General features: G+C 35.3%; 1 protein-coding gene across 3 annotated transcripts; it reads left to right on the forward strand.

Annotated features, from left to right (window-relative positions):
* The first annotated feature begins 2354 nt into the window (after positions 1–2354).
* On the forward strand, positions 2355–14302 carry LOC116258318 (presequence protease 1, chloroplastic/mitochondrial-like). 3 transcript variants are annotated; one of them, XM_031635406.2, is made up of 19 exons: positions 2355–2664; positions 3034–3214; positions 4807–4981; positions 5279–5411; positions 6239–6309; positions 7226–7309; positions 7534–7624; positions 9062–9582; positions 9669–9833; positions 9958–10176; positions 10403–10530; positions 10647–10836; positions 11358–11441; positions 11522–11619; positions 11893–12157; positions 12274–12436; positions 12531–12711; positions 13713–13784; positions 13871–14302. In XM_031635406.2, exons 2-19 carry the CDS (start codon positions 3156–3158, stop codon positions 14010–14012), a joined length of 2841 nt encoding a protein of 946 aa, XP_031491266.1. In that variant the 5' UTR covers positions 2355–2664; positions 3034–3155; the 3' UTR covers positions 14013–14302. The 3 variants fall into 3 exon arrangements, with proteins under 3 accessions (XP_031491266.1, XP_031491265.1, XP_031491267.1); XM_031635405.2 differs by lacking the exon at positions 2355–2664 and adding an exon at positions 2840–2908; XM_031635407.2 differs by lacking the exon at positions 2355–2664 and adding an exon at positions 2867–2945.
* Positions 14303–14635: the final 333 nt, after the last annotated feature.

The raw sequence follows: 14635 nt of genomic DNA on the forward strand, positions 1-14635 counted from the left end.
ATGGTGCACTAAACATCTAACCAGCATAATTGCACATAGCATTGTTTAGGTGCTATAGATAGCATTCATGTATATGCATGAGTGACAACATTAGAACAAACAAGATTTCATAATACAAAACGAGTTCTCTCTCAAAATGTATTAGTGGTAGTTGGATTTGATGTGCAATTCCACTATGTATTGATATGATGGGAAGAAAGTCTAACTGAGTCAAAAGTGTTGTACAATGCACTTGATCAAGGTAAATTTGTTTGCTAATGTTTCTATACTCTTGACACTAATAACAAAGTTTGCACAAGTACACATATTTATTTGAACAATCTATCATGATGGTAGGAAAATATTTATCTTGCATATGGTTGTTGTCCAAATATTGGGGGTTTGTTAAGATATATTTAACAAATCTGGTGCACGTACAATAAAAACTTGCAGGAGAATGATTTAATTATAGGCATTCATTAGACCGAACAACAGTAGATAGAAAGAACATTTGGTTTGTTAAAAGAACAGTTCCCTATACTCAAAATGCAAGTATAATATCCATTCAAAAGTCAAGTTCAGACTACGCATTACATAATTTCATCACTGAACATTAACTAAGCGCTGAGAAATTTATTGAGGAAAGCGGCCCTTCAAATGATAACGTTTCAACTTTTGCAAGTGAACTTGAAATCACAATGGCGAAGCGACAACTTATTGAGATCAACCATAACAACACAAATGTACATATTATCAAAACTGGAAGTTTGTGTAGCATGTTATCTCATATTTGTGTAATCAACATGTCTTAGCACTTGCGTATCATGTATTATTTTGTGTTTTATCTAAACCAATACATTATTTTGTAATATATTTTATGCATGTATATATTTGACATTATCTCTTCTTTTACGGGCATCTTAGATTAAGCCTCGTCAAAAATACTATGTCGTGTTTGAAGCTACATCACAAGGCATATATAATATACTTAGGAACACTGCCAACCATTGATCTACCGATATAAGGGCGCCACCTTTAGGATTTATAAATTTGTTGTGGGCTCATATGTTGGTTGCAAAATTTTCCATTTTGAAATGGTCAAATTTAATATATTTTTTTTTGCAACATTGGGCCAATTTGGAATGGACATTACATAGATTTATCATGGTTACATCTTAGATATTGATTTTTGATCTACATCCTGTTATAATTTAAATGGCGTTGTGATCATGTCATCATTGAGAAAACCATGGGCTGCAAAAAAAAAACATACCCGACCCCATTTCCAAGGTTGGATTTGTTTAATCTTTTATTTAATTTAAAAGTTGTTAAAACAAATTTGTGTGATTATTGAAATACGAATTAAAAATAGTAATATTTGTAATGGTTAGTTATTTTAGTTATTTATAACTAGTTTTTCTCTCATTCTCTAAATTAGCCATCAAACATCAATACATTTCTCTAGCTAAATTTTTTCTAGTTAATCAAACACGCCTCAGTTTTAGGATGAGCTGAAATCTCTATTCTTCCACTCTTTACCAAGTGAACTGGAATATCCGTTGAAAAAAACAGGCTTAGATTGTTCTAGCTATATGTTTTGTTGCATAATTTTATCAGTGGACCTAAGTAAAATTTATAAATTTGTTATGTCTTCATGTGCTGGTTGTAAATTGACTATTTTGAAATAGTCAAATTTAGTATTTGATTACAGCATTTGGCCAATTTGCAATTGACGTATTACGTAGATTTATCATGGTTACGACAACTTAGTTATTGATTTTCGATCCACTTTGCATTATAATTTGAATAACGTTGTGATCATGTCATCATCGAGAAAACCATGAGCTACAAAAAAATTATGGATATCATTGATTTGTAAACATGGTAGGATTTATAAATTTGCAATGTATTCATTTGTTGGTTGTAAATTTATACCATTTTGAAATGGTCAAATTAAGTATTTGATCATAACATTTGACCAATTTGAAATAGACATGTAGATTTATCCCGGTTCCGACGTCTTAGATATTGATGTTTGATCTACTTCGTATTTTAATTTGAATGTCGTTATGATCATATTATCATTGGGAAAACCAATGAGCTGCAAAAAGAAAATAGCCGAACCAATTTTCATTGTTGGATTTGTTTAATTTTTTATTCCATTTAAAAGTTATGAAAACAAAATTTGTGTGATTATTGAAATATAAATTGAAAATGAAAACAGTTAGTTGTTTATAACTGCTTTTCTTCCATTCTCTCACTGACTTTTTTTTTTTTGTACGTTCACCAAACACATTACACATCTCGTATATGATAAAGAAATGTTCCAACTTCCATCCTTCCGAGTGAACTTTCACCAAGCCAAAATTTCTTTCCATGCAATCAAACCATCCATTCCTCCGGGAACCAGTAGTCGAGTGCCTCAAGCAAGAAGTCGAGGGGGTAGAAGGCCATGGACAGGGTGGTGCTGCTTCGTTCCTTACCCTGGCAGAAGGCTGTTCCCTTCGGGCGGCCAAAGCTGTTCGCTTGGCATTCATCTTCTCTCAACAAAGGACGTCCAGAGAACCAGTCGGAGCTTCAAGGCTGCCCACAGTGTATCCTGGCCCCTCATTTTCTTCTTAGGAGGAGCTTCTCGTTGACACCTGAGGCCATTGCGACCCCATTCTTCTAAGGGTACACATCAAGGTATGCTTCTCTCTCTTGGAAAAATTTAATGTGGGCCTCTTTGCTCCGGTACGTGCACGCCATGTTTGTTTCCTTCCTAGATGCTTCCGAAGATCAAGTCAAGGAAGCCCTACGTTCTTTAGTGTGGGCTTTGTTCTATATAAGTGGTATTTTTTCTCATGTGGGTACTCAATTTGCGAGTATTGTTTTGTTTAGTTGTCCTTCTTTCTTTGGGAACTTCTCTCTCTCTCGATGAAAGGCGTTAGTGAGTTTTCCTCGAACTACTGCTCTGTGTTATTATTGTATGGTTTCGGGGTTCTTCACTGTTTCTTCATTTTTCTCTTTCTTTCATTAAATATCGGCTATTTTTCTTGTGCCCTCTTTTGTTAGAAACAAGTCGAACTAGTGATGTTGCTGAAGAACTTGGGTTCGAGAGAGTTTCAGAAGAATGGATTCCGGAATACAAGGCGAACGCAGTTCTTTATAGACACAAGAAAACAGGTGCGCAGGTTATGTCGGTATCGAATGACGATGAGAACAAGGTTTTTGGCATAGTCTTCCGTACTCCTCCGTGAGTGCTTTTCCCAACTCCTTATTGCTTCTCTTGTTCTTTGCCATAACAAGGATGGATATGATACGGCTGAAAAGTGTGCAGTTTAATCTTGTTAAGTAGTTGTCTTATTCACTTATAATATGAACGTTGGGATTCTGTAGGTAGAAAACGTTATAGAAGTTGCAGATATCTGATTTACCTTGAGCGAGTCAGTCTTCTAAAACTGAAAACGCAACTAAGTGTCTTAATGTAATGGGCGATCTTTACCGTAAATTGGTTTTTCTTTCTTAAAGCAGTTACCCAATGGACTTTCTGGATGATCTTGTGTTCCTTGTAATGCGCTCCGAACATGTTTACAAGTTATAACTCGAGGCTTTCATGGGTTGCACTTGCTTCTTCTGAAAATGGGATCAGTTAGATTCTCTCTTTTGCTTCCGAAATATCTGAACTCGTTTGAGTTTCCAATACAGATGGGCTGCTTCAGAATCTCTTTAGGTTTGAAATTTCTGCTTAAATTTATACTATTCAACAGAAAAGGTTCACTTTTAACTTTCAGAAACGAGCCCATGATGTGTTTATAAGTCTCGACTACAGATATCGTGATATTATCGGAAAAAATGAGAAAAATAAAAAAAAGGAAAAAATCGTGATATTTTGAAAAAAAAAGTGACAAATAAATTTATATAATTTTTATCGCATTTTATCACCGGTTTTTTCCTATTTTTTTCATTTTTATTTTTTTTAAAAATAAAATATCCTATGTCGGAGTATGTGGGATGCATGTGGATATGCAGTGCATGATGTGATAAGTTCCAAAAAGAATTGGGTGCGGGGGCGGCAAGGGCATATAAACACACACACACACACACATATATATAATCTGTTATATAAGTAATTTTATTTGTCTATATTTTTTATTTTTTATCAAGGTTACTTTAATCTCATACAAAATTCAAAATTTTATTAAATAAAATGGGGGAGGAGAGAGAGAAGAGGAAAAAATAAAGAGGGAAAAGTTAAGAGAAGAGAAAAAGAAAAAGAAACAAGAGAAAAAAAGTGGGTGCGGTTAGCAGCACTTGGCTCGGTCAAACCGAGTCGGGTGCTGTGGGGGCCTGCGCCTGCATCCTCATCTGAGTCGACTCGGGTGTGGCACCATTTTTGGTGCACCCGTGTGACTTAATTAATATCATTGTTGATTCAATTTTGAACTTAAACTAAATTATTTTCCATTATTTTTAGGTTTTATTTATGCCTTCTTATTAGGTTCTCATTTATTTTATTTTATCTAATGTTTAATGTTTTTGAATTTTAAAAGTTTGCCACTATTTGCCCGAGATTTTTCTGTGAAAAACAACTTTGCTGTGAAATACCTGAGAAAAACCTGCGATTAAACACCCGGGAATGATATTTGTAACAATGGTTTATAGTCATTACTTTATCTCTCTTATCCAGTTGCATGTATGATGCAATATTGTTACAAAGGTTTATGCAACATTTGAGATTTGAGACACCAGAATAATTGATCATTCTTGGAATGTCTGTTGATTATGCTTGTAATATTGCTTCTTGAAAATCATAGGACTTTTTCTACTTGATCTTATGAAATGCAGAAAGGACTCAACTGGGATACCTCACATACTAGAGCACAGTGTTTTGTGTGGATCAAGAAAGTATCCACTTAAAGAACCTTTTGTTGAGCTCCTAAAGGGTAGCCTGCACACATTTCTCAATGCATTTACATATCCAGACCGGACATGCTTCCCAGTTGCATCTACAAACAATAAGGTGATGTACTTATTACACAATAGTCCATTTAATTGAATAATGAATTCTCCTTGCTGAAGTTCTTCACAAGAGCCTATCTCATAGGTTCCTTCCTGATAGGATTCTGTTTTCTAGTTTGTGAATCATGACCAACTTGGTCAGCTGATTTGAGGACATGGGGTCCTAATATAAGCTCATCACATGTAATCTTCATCTGTATCACTGTCTGATCCTAATATAAACTTATTGCATGTCATCTTCATCTTTTTTTTTTACACTATTTCTAGCATTGATAATCTGTTTTTTTCTCTTCCATAGGATTTCTATAACTTGGTTGATGTATATCTGGATGCTGTTTTCTTTCCCAAATGTGTTGAGGATTTTCAAACATTTCAACAAGAAGGTTGGCACTATGAGCTCAATGATCCTGCAGAAGAGATATCCTTTAAAGGTATATAATTATTCTCTCCTTACAATGAGGGTACAAATGTCCTTGTTTGAGTGGTCCTACGGATTTTGAAAAGCTAGCGTTTTGGCTTTTGGACTTCATTCTTCATTCTTACTAGGTTACTTATGACCTGGTTTAGCATACATTGTTGGAACCATTTCTTTTTGGCTAACTAAGAAACCTATTTGTTCTGTCATCCAGCTGTTAGCTCAATTGGAGAACTGATATAAATTTGAATTGTAAGTGCTTCTAACTGGTAGTGTTGGAAAGCAAACCCTGTTTTCAGCATATGCTAGATAAAGAACTTTGCGAACCACAGCTTAGTTGGTTTGCATGGAGGACAATCAAATACCTTAGCAGCATGTTTTCTAGGTTTCAGAACTAAAAAATTGGAAAGGATCAAGGGTCAAAGCATTCTTGTTTCTACTTATCTAATTGCACTCCTCAAACTGAAAGAAAGGTAATCGACGACAAACTTTAGTGCTGAAAAAAAAAAAAACTTTTCATCTATTAAACAATGAGACATTCTTTATATATTGGAATTGGACTTTACTTCCTGTACTTAAAAGGCAAATTCATATGATGAGAAATTGCTAATGAAGGCATGTGGACATGCACATGAAGAGCCATTAACAGCGACATTAACCTTTTTTGTCAATGAAGTACATTATATTTCTTTTCATGTTAATATTGGTGTTATTTGTTATGAATTTTTCTTTTGGAGACCAGTTATTCAGAAGGTTTCTTTGTTAGCAATCACAGCCCCTTCTGGATTGTAGAGAAGCACATGGTGGTTCATTATACTGAAGAATTTTCCCTCCTTTTCACAGGTGTTGTGTTTAATGAAATGAAAGGCATTTATTCACAACCTGATAACATATTGTCAGAGATATCCCGACAGGTAAACCTGTGAATGTACACAAAGGTAGAGAGATTCATGCACATCAATGCAGGCACCATAATCAGTTTGACTTTTAGGATCCAAGCGAGAGCCATCTCCTGCTGTTATGTGTTAGATGTGGTGATGGCTTGTTATGGAGACACAAAAGAAAGTTTCTTTACATAAACACTTGTTTAGAGCATTGTCACAAATATCGTTTTCAGGTATTAAGAGGCGAGTTTTTTCTCGGGTATGATATAAAAAACTTATTTTGCTAGGGAAAATCTTGGTAAATTTTAAAAAAGTTAAAAAAGCAAAGGTCCTCCATGTGAAAAATGCGAAAATAAAAATCTGGTAACTAAAAAATGTGAAAATGTGAAAAAAGGCAAAAGCATGAAAAAAAACATGAAAAAGCACATTTTATTTGTGTTTTTTCATTTCGGCAATTTTTGAACAAAACACATTTTTTCCCTTTTTTTGGCTGACTTGATTTTAATGTTTTTTCACATTTTTTTGAAAGAAATATGTTTCCTGTGACACTGGTTTAGAGATATGAAATCATCATTTTCCATTTGATTGCAGGACATTATCTAAGGCATGAAATTTATTAATAAGAATAAAATAAGTATTAATTTAATAGCTTGAGAGCCTAATATGCCTATGGTTGAATTTTATGTCCCATTGTTTTTCATCCCTTCTCAGAGAAATTTCGCTTTTGTTCGTAATGATGCCTGTCATTCATATCCTCATTGTCTAAAATCTAATAACATATCAGGATTCTTTTCATCTAGTATTCAGTTTTTCGGATTTTTTATTGCGGTCAAATTTTGGATGGGAAGTGTCTAGGGATTTCAATTTTGGGTCATACTTGTGGAAAAATATTAATTGATGATGCTATACAAGTCGGATCTGTGTGGATGACATTGTTTCTGTGCAGGCCCTCTTTCCTGATAATACTTATGGTGTGGACAGTGGAGGAGACCCACGTGTTATTCCCAAACTTACTTTTGAAGAGCTCAAGGTTTAGTTTCACCACCTTCTGAATTATATGTCCAATTTGTTCACATGCTAACAACCTTTCATGAACAAAGTGCAAAGAAATAGTTGTAGAAATTTGGAAAATTATGTCATTCTCTTCTTCCTTAAATTATACTGTCCAAGAAGCATCAGTTTGTATTCTTTGGAAGCTATTGGATATTAAAAACCTATGGTGTAGTTGTCACATTTTCACATGATTCATTTCAGGAATTTCATTGTAAATATTACCATCCCAGCAATGCGAAGATCTGGTTCTATGGTGATGATGGCCCTGATGAGAGACTCCTGATCCTAAGTGGTAGATGCTTCAGTAACTTTGTCTCTTCATCTGAAAAATTAACCACTGCATTTCAATTGAATATGTTCTTTTGTTTTCTGGATTAGACAGTTTTGAAATGTGCTTTTATTTGCGTTCACGTCAGACTTTAGGGTGTTCACAGAAGACTATGGTATTTCTTGCATAAAATTATGCAGCTCCACTGGCATTGTGTCTGTGTGTGTGTCTCTCTCTCTCTCTCTCTCTCTCTCTATATATATATATATATATATATATATATATATAGTGATGAAAATAATTTAGTTTAAGTTTATATTTGAATCCATGATAAAATCAATGCTAAAAAATAGAAAAATGAAAAAATCACAAAAAAGATGCGATAATAACGCGATACATAGTTTTTCCCATTTTTTCAAAATATCACGTTTTTTCCCCTTTTTTATTTTTTCTTATTTTTGATGTTAATATTGTGATATTTTTGAAAATATCACGCTATCTGGGACACTGATATATATATATATATATATATATATATATAATAAAAGTGATGAAAATAATTTAGTTTAAGTTTATATTTGAATCCATGATAAAATCAATGCTAAAAAATAGAAAAATGAAAAATCACAAAAAAGATGCGATAATAACACGATACATAGTTTTTCCCATTTTTTCAAAATATCACGTTTTTTCCCCTTTTTTATTTTTTCTTATTTTTGATGTTAATAACGTGATATTTTTGAAAATATCACGATATCTGGGACACTGATATATATGTATATATATATATTTTATATATATATATATATATATATATATATATATATATATATATATATATATATATATATATATATATATATATATATCCGGATGCCTCCAGCTTCTCATATATGCAGCCTGATGCATTGTAGAGGGCTTCATGTGTGAAAGGCTGGATGTTCAGAAGGCCAGAGGATTTCAGCTCCTCTATCTGTGTATAATTATCATCTTATGAACATTACCTGAAATTTGCACAATGAACCTGTTTCTCTGACTTGGTTGCTTGAAGATAAGTGGAAATGTATTCGGTAGGTAATTATAAATTGGAGCTACAGAGGATGGCTATTTTGGACTTGCAATTTCTGAAGAAATTTTCAGAACTACCATGCATTATAGGACATTACAATATGTTTTGATGCAAAAGGACATACAATAGGTGAAAAAGGAGAAACAGATGTGTTAAACTAACAAACAGCAAGAAACTTTCAATTTGAATGAGGCTGTTCATGTTTTCTAAGTCATGTTCAACTACTGCTTCATGTTTAGTGACAATGTTTTTGTGTTTCGTATGATCCTTTACAAGTTGCAGATGCTAATAAGCTATTTAGCATATTCATGAATGTGACTGGGTCACATGTGAAAAGTTTCTTTTCTGAAGCTAAGTGTTAACATTTAACTTATCTTTCTTGTTGGGGACAGCATTCTTGGATCAGTTTGATGCAAGTTCAGCAGCAGACAAATCAAAGATTGATCGCCAAAGGCTATTTTCAGTTCCTGTCAGGGTTGTTGAGAAATATCCTTCTGGAGATGCTGGTGATTTGAAGAAGAGGCACATGGTTTGCATTAATTGGCTTCTATCTGATGAGCCATTTGATTTGGAAACTGAGTTCACCTTTGGCTTCTTAGATCATCTTATGTTGGGAACTCCTGCCTCTCCATTGAGAAGAATTCTCCTTGAAAGTGGCCTTGGAGATGCAATTGTTGGTGATGGAATTGATGATGAACTCCTTCAGCCTCAATTTAGTATTGGTTTGAAGGGTGTTTCTGAAGATGATGTCCAGAAGGTGGAGGAGCTAATAATGAACACCCTAAACAAGTTAGCAGATGAAGGTTTTGATAAAGAAGCAGTGGAAGCAACAATGAACACAATTGAGTTTTCTCTTCGGGAGAACAATACTGGTTCATTTCCTAGAGGCCTGTCTTTGATGCTTCGATCCATGGTCAGTATAGGATTTCATACCTGAACTTAAACTAATCCAGCACTTCTTGGGAGTTCTATTTTTTTCGTCTGATCTTATGTCTACAGGCGAAATGGATTTATGATATGGACCCATTTGAGCCTTTGAAATATGAGAAACGTCTAGAAGCTTTGAAAACACAAATTTCTGATGAAGGATCAAAAGCTGTTTTCTCACCACTGCTGAAGAAGTACATTTTGGACAATCCTCATCGTGTTGTAACTGAGATGCAGGTATTCCTGTAGAATTTCATAAATGTATATTATTTAATAAATCAGGAATGCTGTTCAATGGCTATGAGATGCTGTTTTATCGATTAATAACTGTTTATTGTTGGTTGCCATCCATTACATGAAGCCCGACCCAGAAAAAGCTTCAAAAGAAGAAGCAGAGGAGAGAGAAATTCTACAGCAAGTCAAAGAATGCATGACAGAAGAAGATCTTTCAGAGCTAGCACGCACCACTCAGGAACTTCGGAGAAAGCAGGAAACTCCTGACCCACCTGAAGCCCTCAAATGTGTACCAAGCCTTTCATTGCAAGATATTCCGGAAAACCCCGTACATGTGCCAACAGAGGTAATTATTCACGGTTTCAACATTTCTGGTGCTGGTTGTTTTGGTAGTACAGCCTTTAATTTTGCAAGATCAATTAATTTTGTCCCATTAGGCTTCTGAGCAAAACTTTTGTAGTATTCACATACAGTCTTAGCATGGACAGGTTGTTTTCTTTTTCCTAATGTTTATGTTGCTGCTGTATGTGTTGTAAATTTTGGTTCGAGTTTTGAACTCATGAAATTTGCAGATTGGTGAGATGGACGGTGTAAAGGTCTTGAAGCATGATCTTTTCACAAATGGTATACTCTATGCAGATGCAGTGTTTGATATGACCTCCTTGAAGCCAGAACTGATTCCTCTCATACCACTGTTTTGGTGAGGCACCCTTCATTAGTCTGTTTCTTCTGCATGATAACAGATTCTTTTACATCTGATCTCCTTTTTCAAATCACAAGAGGCATTGAAGACATGTCATGTAAAATTTTTGGCAGCCAATCTTTGCTTGAGATGGGTACCAAAGATATGGATTTCATTCAGCTTAATCAATTGATTGGACGTAAGACAGGAGGGATTACAGTATCCCCATTCACATCCTCCATAAGAGGGAAAGATGAGCCATGCAGTGTCATGATTGTTCGTGGTAAAGCATTGGCAGGAAGAGTTGAAGACCTATTCAACCTGGTAGTAGTTGCTTTAATTAAGATGCTTCAGTTGTATCATCTTCTCTGTATCATAACTAGGTTGTTTTATGGTCATCTTTCTTAGTTTACGGGTTCACATTTGTTGAAATTGTGCTATTCACCCTGATGGTACTATCTACTGTTGGTCATGATATATTTCAGTTCCCTGAGGTGTTGGATTTTGTCACTGAGATCTGTTTAAAATGTTGAGTGCTGTGGTTAAACCATTCAATGTTGCTTACCAAATGCTACTTTCTTATTTTCTCTTTTTGCATATATAGAATCATATATAGACAGGCCAAAAAGAGTATATTTTCTTTCATTTTGCTTGACTTTTGGGAGTGGATGACAAAACAAATCTCCAAATTTCATTTTTTTTTCCCTTTTGGAGCAGCTTGGTCTTTTCCTTTTAAACTGTTATACACCTTAGAGATGTCTGTACTTCATGCACCCCGGTTACCTACCTTGCACATAATAATTAGTGATTATCCAGGTCGCTTAACCATATTATCCTGCTTTCAGATGAATACTGTCCTTCAGCAAGTTCAGTTCATTGATCAGCAACGGTTCAAGCAATTTGTCTCTCAAAGCAAAGCAAAAATGGAGGTATTAATGAACAAGCAGTTGTTTGTGTATAATTCGGTTGTACTTAAACATTATTTTCATATAGTTCACCATTTCTGCAGAATCGATTAAGGGGCAGTGGTGATGGTATGGCTGCTTCAAGGATGGAGGCAAAGTTAAACATTGCAGGATGGATTTCTGAACAGATGGGTGGTATCAGGTAGGAATATTTTGTTGTTTTACTCTGAAGATCCATAAGAAGTCATCATAAAATGGTGGTGCACTTAGTTCCCTGCATGAAAATGCATGATTTACTGTGCATGTTTTTTATACTCGTCATGTGGTGGAAAATAACTGGTCTGTTGATGAAATCATCATGTTTTCGTAATGGTACCATGAATTTGCCCATCTTATGTACTGTTGTATTTAGCTTTTACGTGCGTTATATTTTCCATTATGCATATTTAATGAGCTGTATCCCTCTTATCTTCAGCTATCTGGAATTCTTACAAAGCCTTGAAAAGCAAATCGACCACGAATGGGATTCCATTTCCTCATCTCTTGAGGAGATACGCAGATCATTACTCTCAAAAGAGGGCTGCCTGATCAATTTAACTGCTGATGGCAAAATCCTGTCAAGTACAGAGAAGCATGTGGCCAGATTTCTTGATTCGCTTCCTAGGGAGAAGGCCACGAGAAATGTTTCTTGGAATGGTCTTCTTTCTCTGGGGCATGAGTGCATGGTTATTCCTACCAAGGTAAGGAAGTTATTTGACTGTATTGCTTCCATGGAATACACAATCGTTCATATTCCTTCTGATTTTTGTTCTTTATCTAAGCAACTGGAGGGCTCACGTTTTATTCGTTTCAATAGGTGAATTATGTTGGTAAGGCTGCTAATCTTTATGAGAATGGTTACCAGCTACATGGTAGTGCCTATGTCATTTCAAAGTATATAGGAAATACATGGCTGTGGGACCGAGTTCGTGTAAGTGGTGGTGCATATGGAGGATTCTGTGACTTTGACACAGACTCAGGTACTTTTTTCTTATCAGATTTGCAGCTTCACTGTAATCTGCACACATGATTTTATTCCTAATTCTTGATATATTGGCTCTTGTTCAATTTCAGGTGTCTTCTCTTATCTATCATATCGAGACCCAAATTTATTGAAGACTATAGATGTGTACGATCAAACAGCAGATTTCCTTCGTGAAATAGAGTTAGATGAAGATTGCCTTACAAAAGCAATTATTGGAACAATTGGAGATGTTGACGCATATCAACTGCCAGACGCCAAAGGCTACAGTAGGTATGAAAGTCATCTATACAATTATTGAACATTTATTCACGTGAGTATTCTCATGTAGGAAAGATAGCTAGTAATGATTTACCTGATGTGGCAATCGGATGTGTCAGCCAGGTACATAGTTCTCTGACTATTTAGTGTACTGGGAATATATCCTTTTATTAATTATCTTTATGAATTCATCACACTTTCTTTTGATATTTTTTGTTATCTCAAGCATATTAAATGCATGTAACAATGTCACCTCGTAGCCAAGCAAATTTGTTAGTAGGCTAATGTTTTAGTATCATCTTTGCTGACATGAATCAGAACGCCATGAGGAACTGACTTTTGTCTCTTGAAGCTGTTCTTACAATGTAAAGGAAATATGAGTATTGCTTATTCTAGACATTCAAATGCTGTAAAATTTGTTGACAATATTTTATGAGTTGTTTGCCTTTTTTTTCTCCCCCCCTCTCTCTCTCTTTCTGTACACTTATCACAATGGACACATTTTTTTTTCCTTGCATGTCTGTGTTCCATGCCTGTGAAAGTGAACATTTTTTTTCCTTGCATGTTTGTGTTCCATGCCTGTGATAGTGAACACTCAACAGAAACATGCATTTGGGACCTATAAAATACCCATTTATCTACACTAGTCAAAATTTTTTGAACTATCCACCAAAAAATGTGAATATCTGGGCTTTTGAATTGATTCTTAGTGCTTTGTCCAAACTGAAGTACTATCGACTATGATCCCTTTTTTCCATTTTCTGTTTATTTCTTGGCCTCTTGGTACCTGTGCCATGTACATACACTAGATCAATCACTCCTGGCATTCGGACTTGGTGATTTGTGCTGTATTCCAATGCCTTTTGAGTTTTGAGGGAGTCACTGCATTTTTTTTGTCATTTGGGGGAACTACTTGTAAAGTAAGCATGAAAGTAAACTATTTTTAACGAATTGCTTAAACTTGCAACATGGGATCTGTATCATGAACATAATGTGATCTTTTGTATTTTCAGTTTGCTGCGGCATTTGTTAGGTGTTACAGAAGAGGAAAGACAGAAGAGGCGTGAGGAAATCCTCTCTACGAGGTTGAAACTGCGATCTCTTTCATGTTTGAATTGTTACAGTATGGCAGGCTATGCTTTTTGCCCTGATTCCTTTTTTGTTTGGTCAGTGTGAAGGACTTCCGTCAGTTTGCAGAGGCGGTTGATACAGTTAGACACAATGGGGTCGTTGTTGCGGTTGCATCTGCTGATGATGTTACGACAGCACATAGTGAGCGATCTGGATTCTTTGAAGTGAAAAAGGTCCTGTAACAATGTCAAGTGGCATGGCAAATATTTGGATCAATTTTTAATCCAATTCCTCTAGCCTCTTAAAATAGGGTGGAAGTATATATCAGCTCGGGCAATATCGACATTATTTAATCATTGTTTCGGTAGTTTTGCATATAAAAGGCTTGCAGCTCCGTGATTGTATCTATAAAATAATATGAGGTTTTATGGCATTGATTTCTATACTTGTGAGGAGGCTTGTGAATGACTGCTGATTGGGAGAAAAATGTACTTGGCCGCAGAATTTTTATGATTAATGTTGTTTATGCGTCTCTTGTATTGGCTTGGACATGGCTGGCCGTCTGTATTATTCTTTAGATGGATTTAAGATCAAAATGCTTTTTCGTTGTTAGATGTATAATCTGCCTGATAGAAGATAATCCCCTTTTTAAAGTGATACAATGGGAGTAAATTCCTGTTGTCAGGGAGAGAACGAGAGCGCAGCAGTAAGCTTCCACGGCTTGTATTACATGAGATCGGGTGACAGTTAAAACAAATGCCATTCTTAACCACTGCTACTAAAGCAATCTAGTTGGGTGCTTTTCCCTCTGAAATTTTTTGACGGCAGGACTCAGGTGTTTGTATCATCTGTCAAGATTGTCATA

This window comes from Nymphaea colorata, chromosome 8, assembly GCF_008831285.2.
Source record: "Nymphaea colorata isolate Beijing-Zhang1983 chromosome 8, ASM883128v2, whole genome shotgun sequence".
Classification (NCBI taxonomy): Eukaryota; Viridiplantae; Streptophyta; class Magnoliopsida; order Nymphaeales; family Nymphaeaceae; genus Nymphaea; species Nymphaea colorata.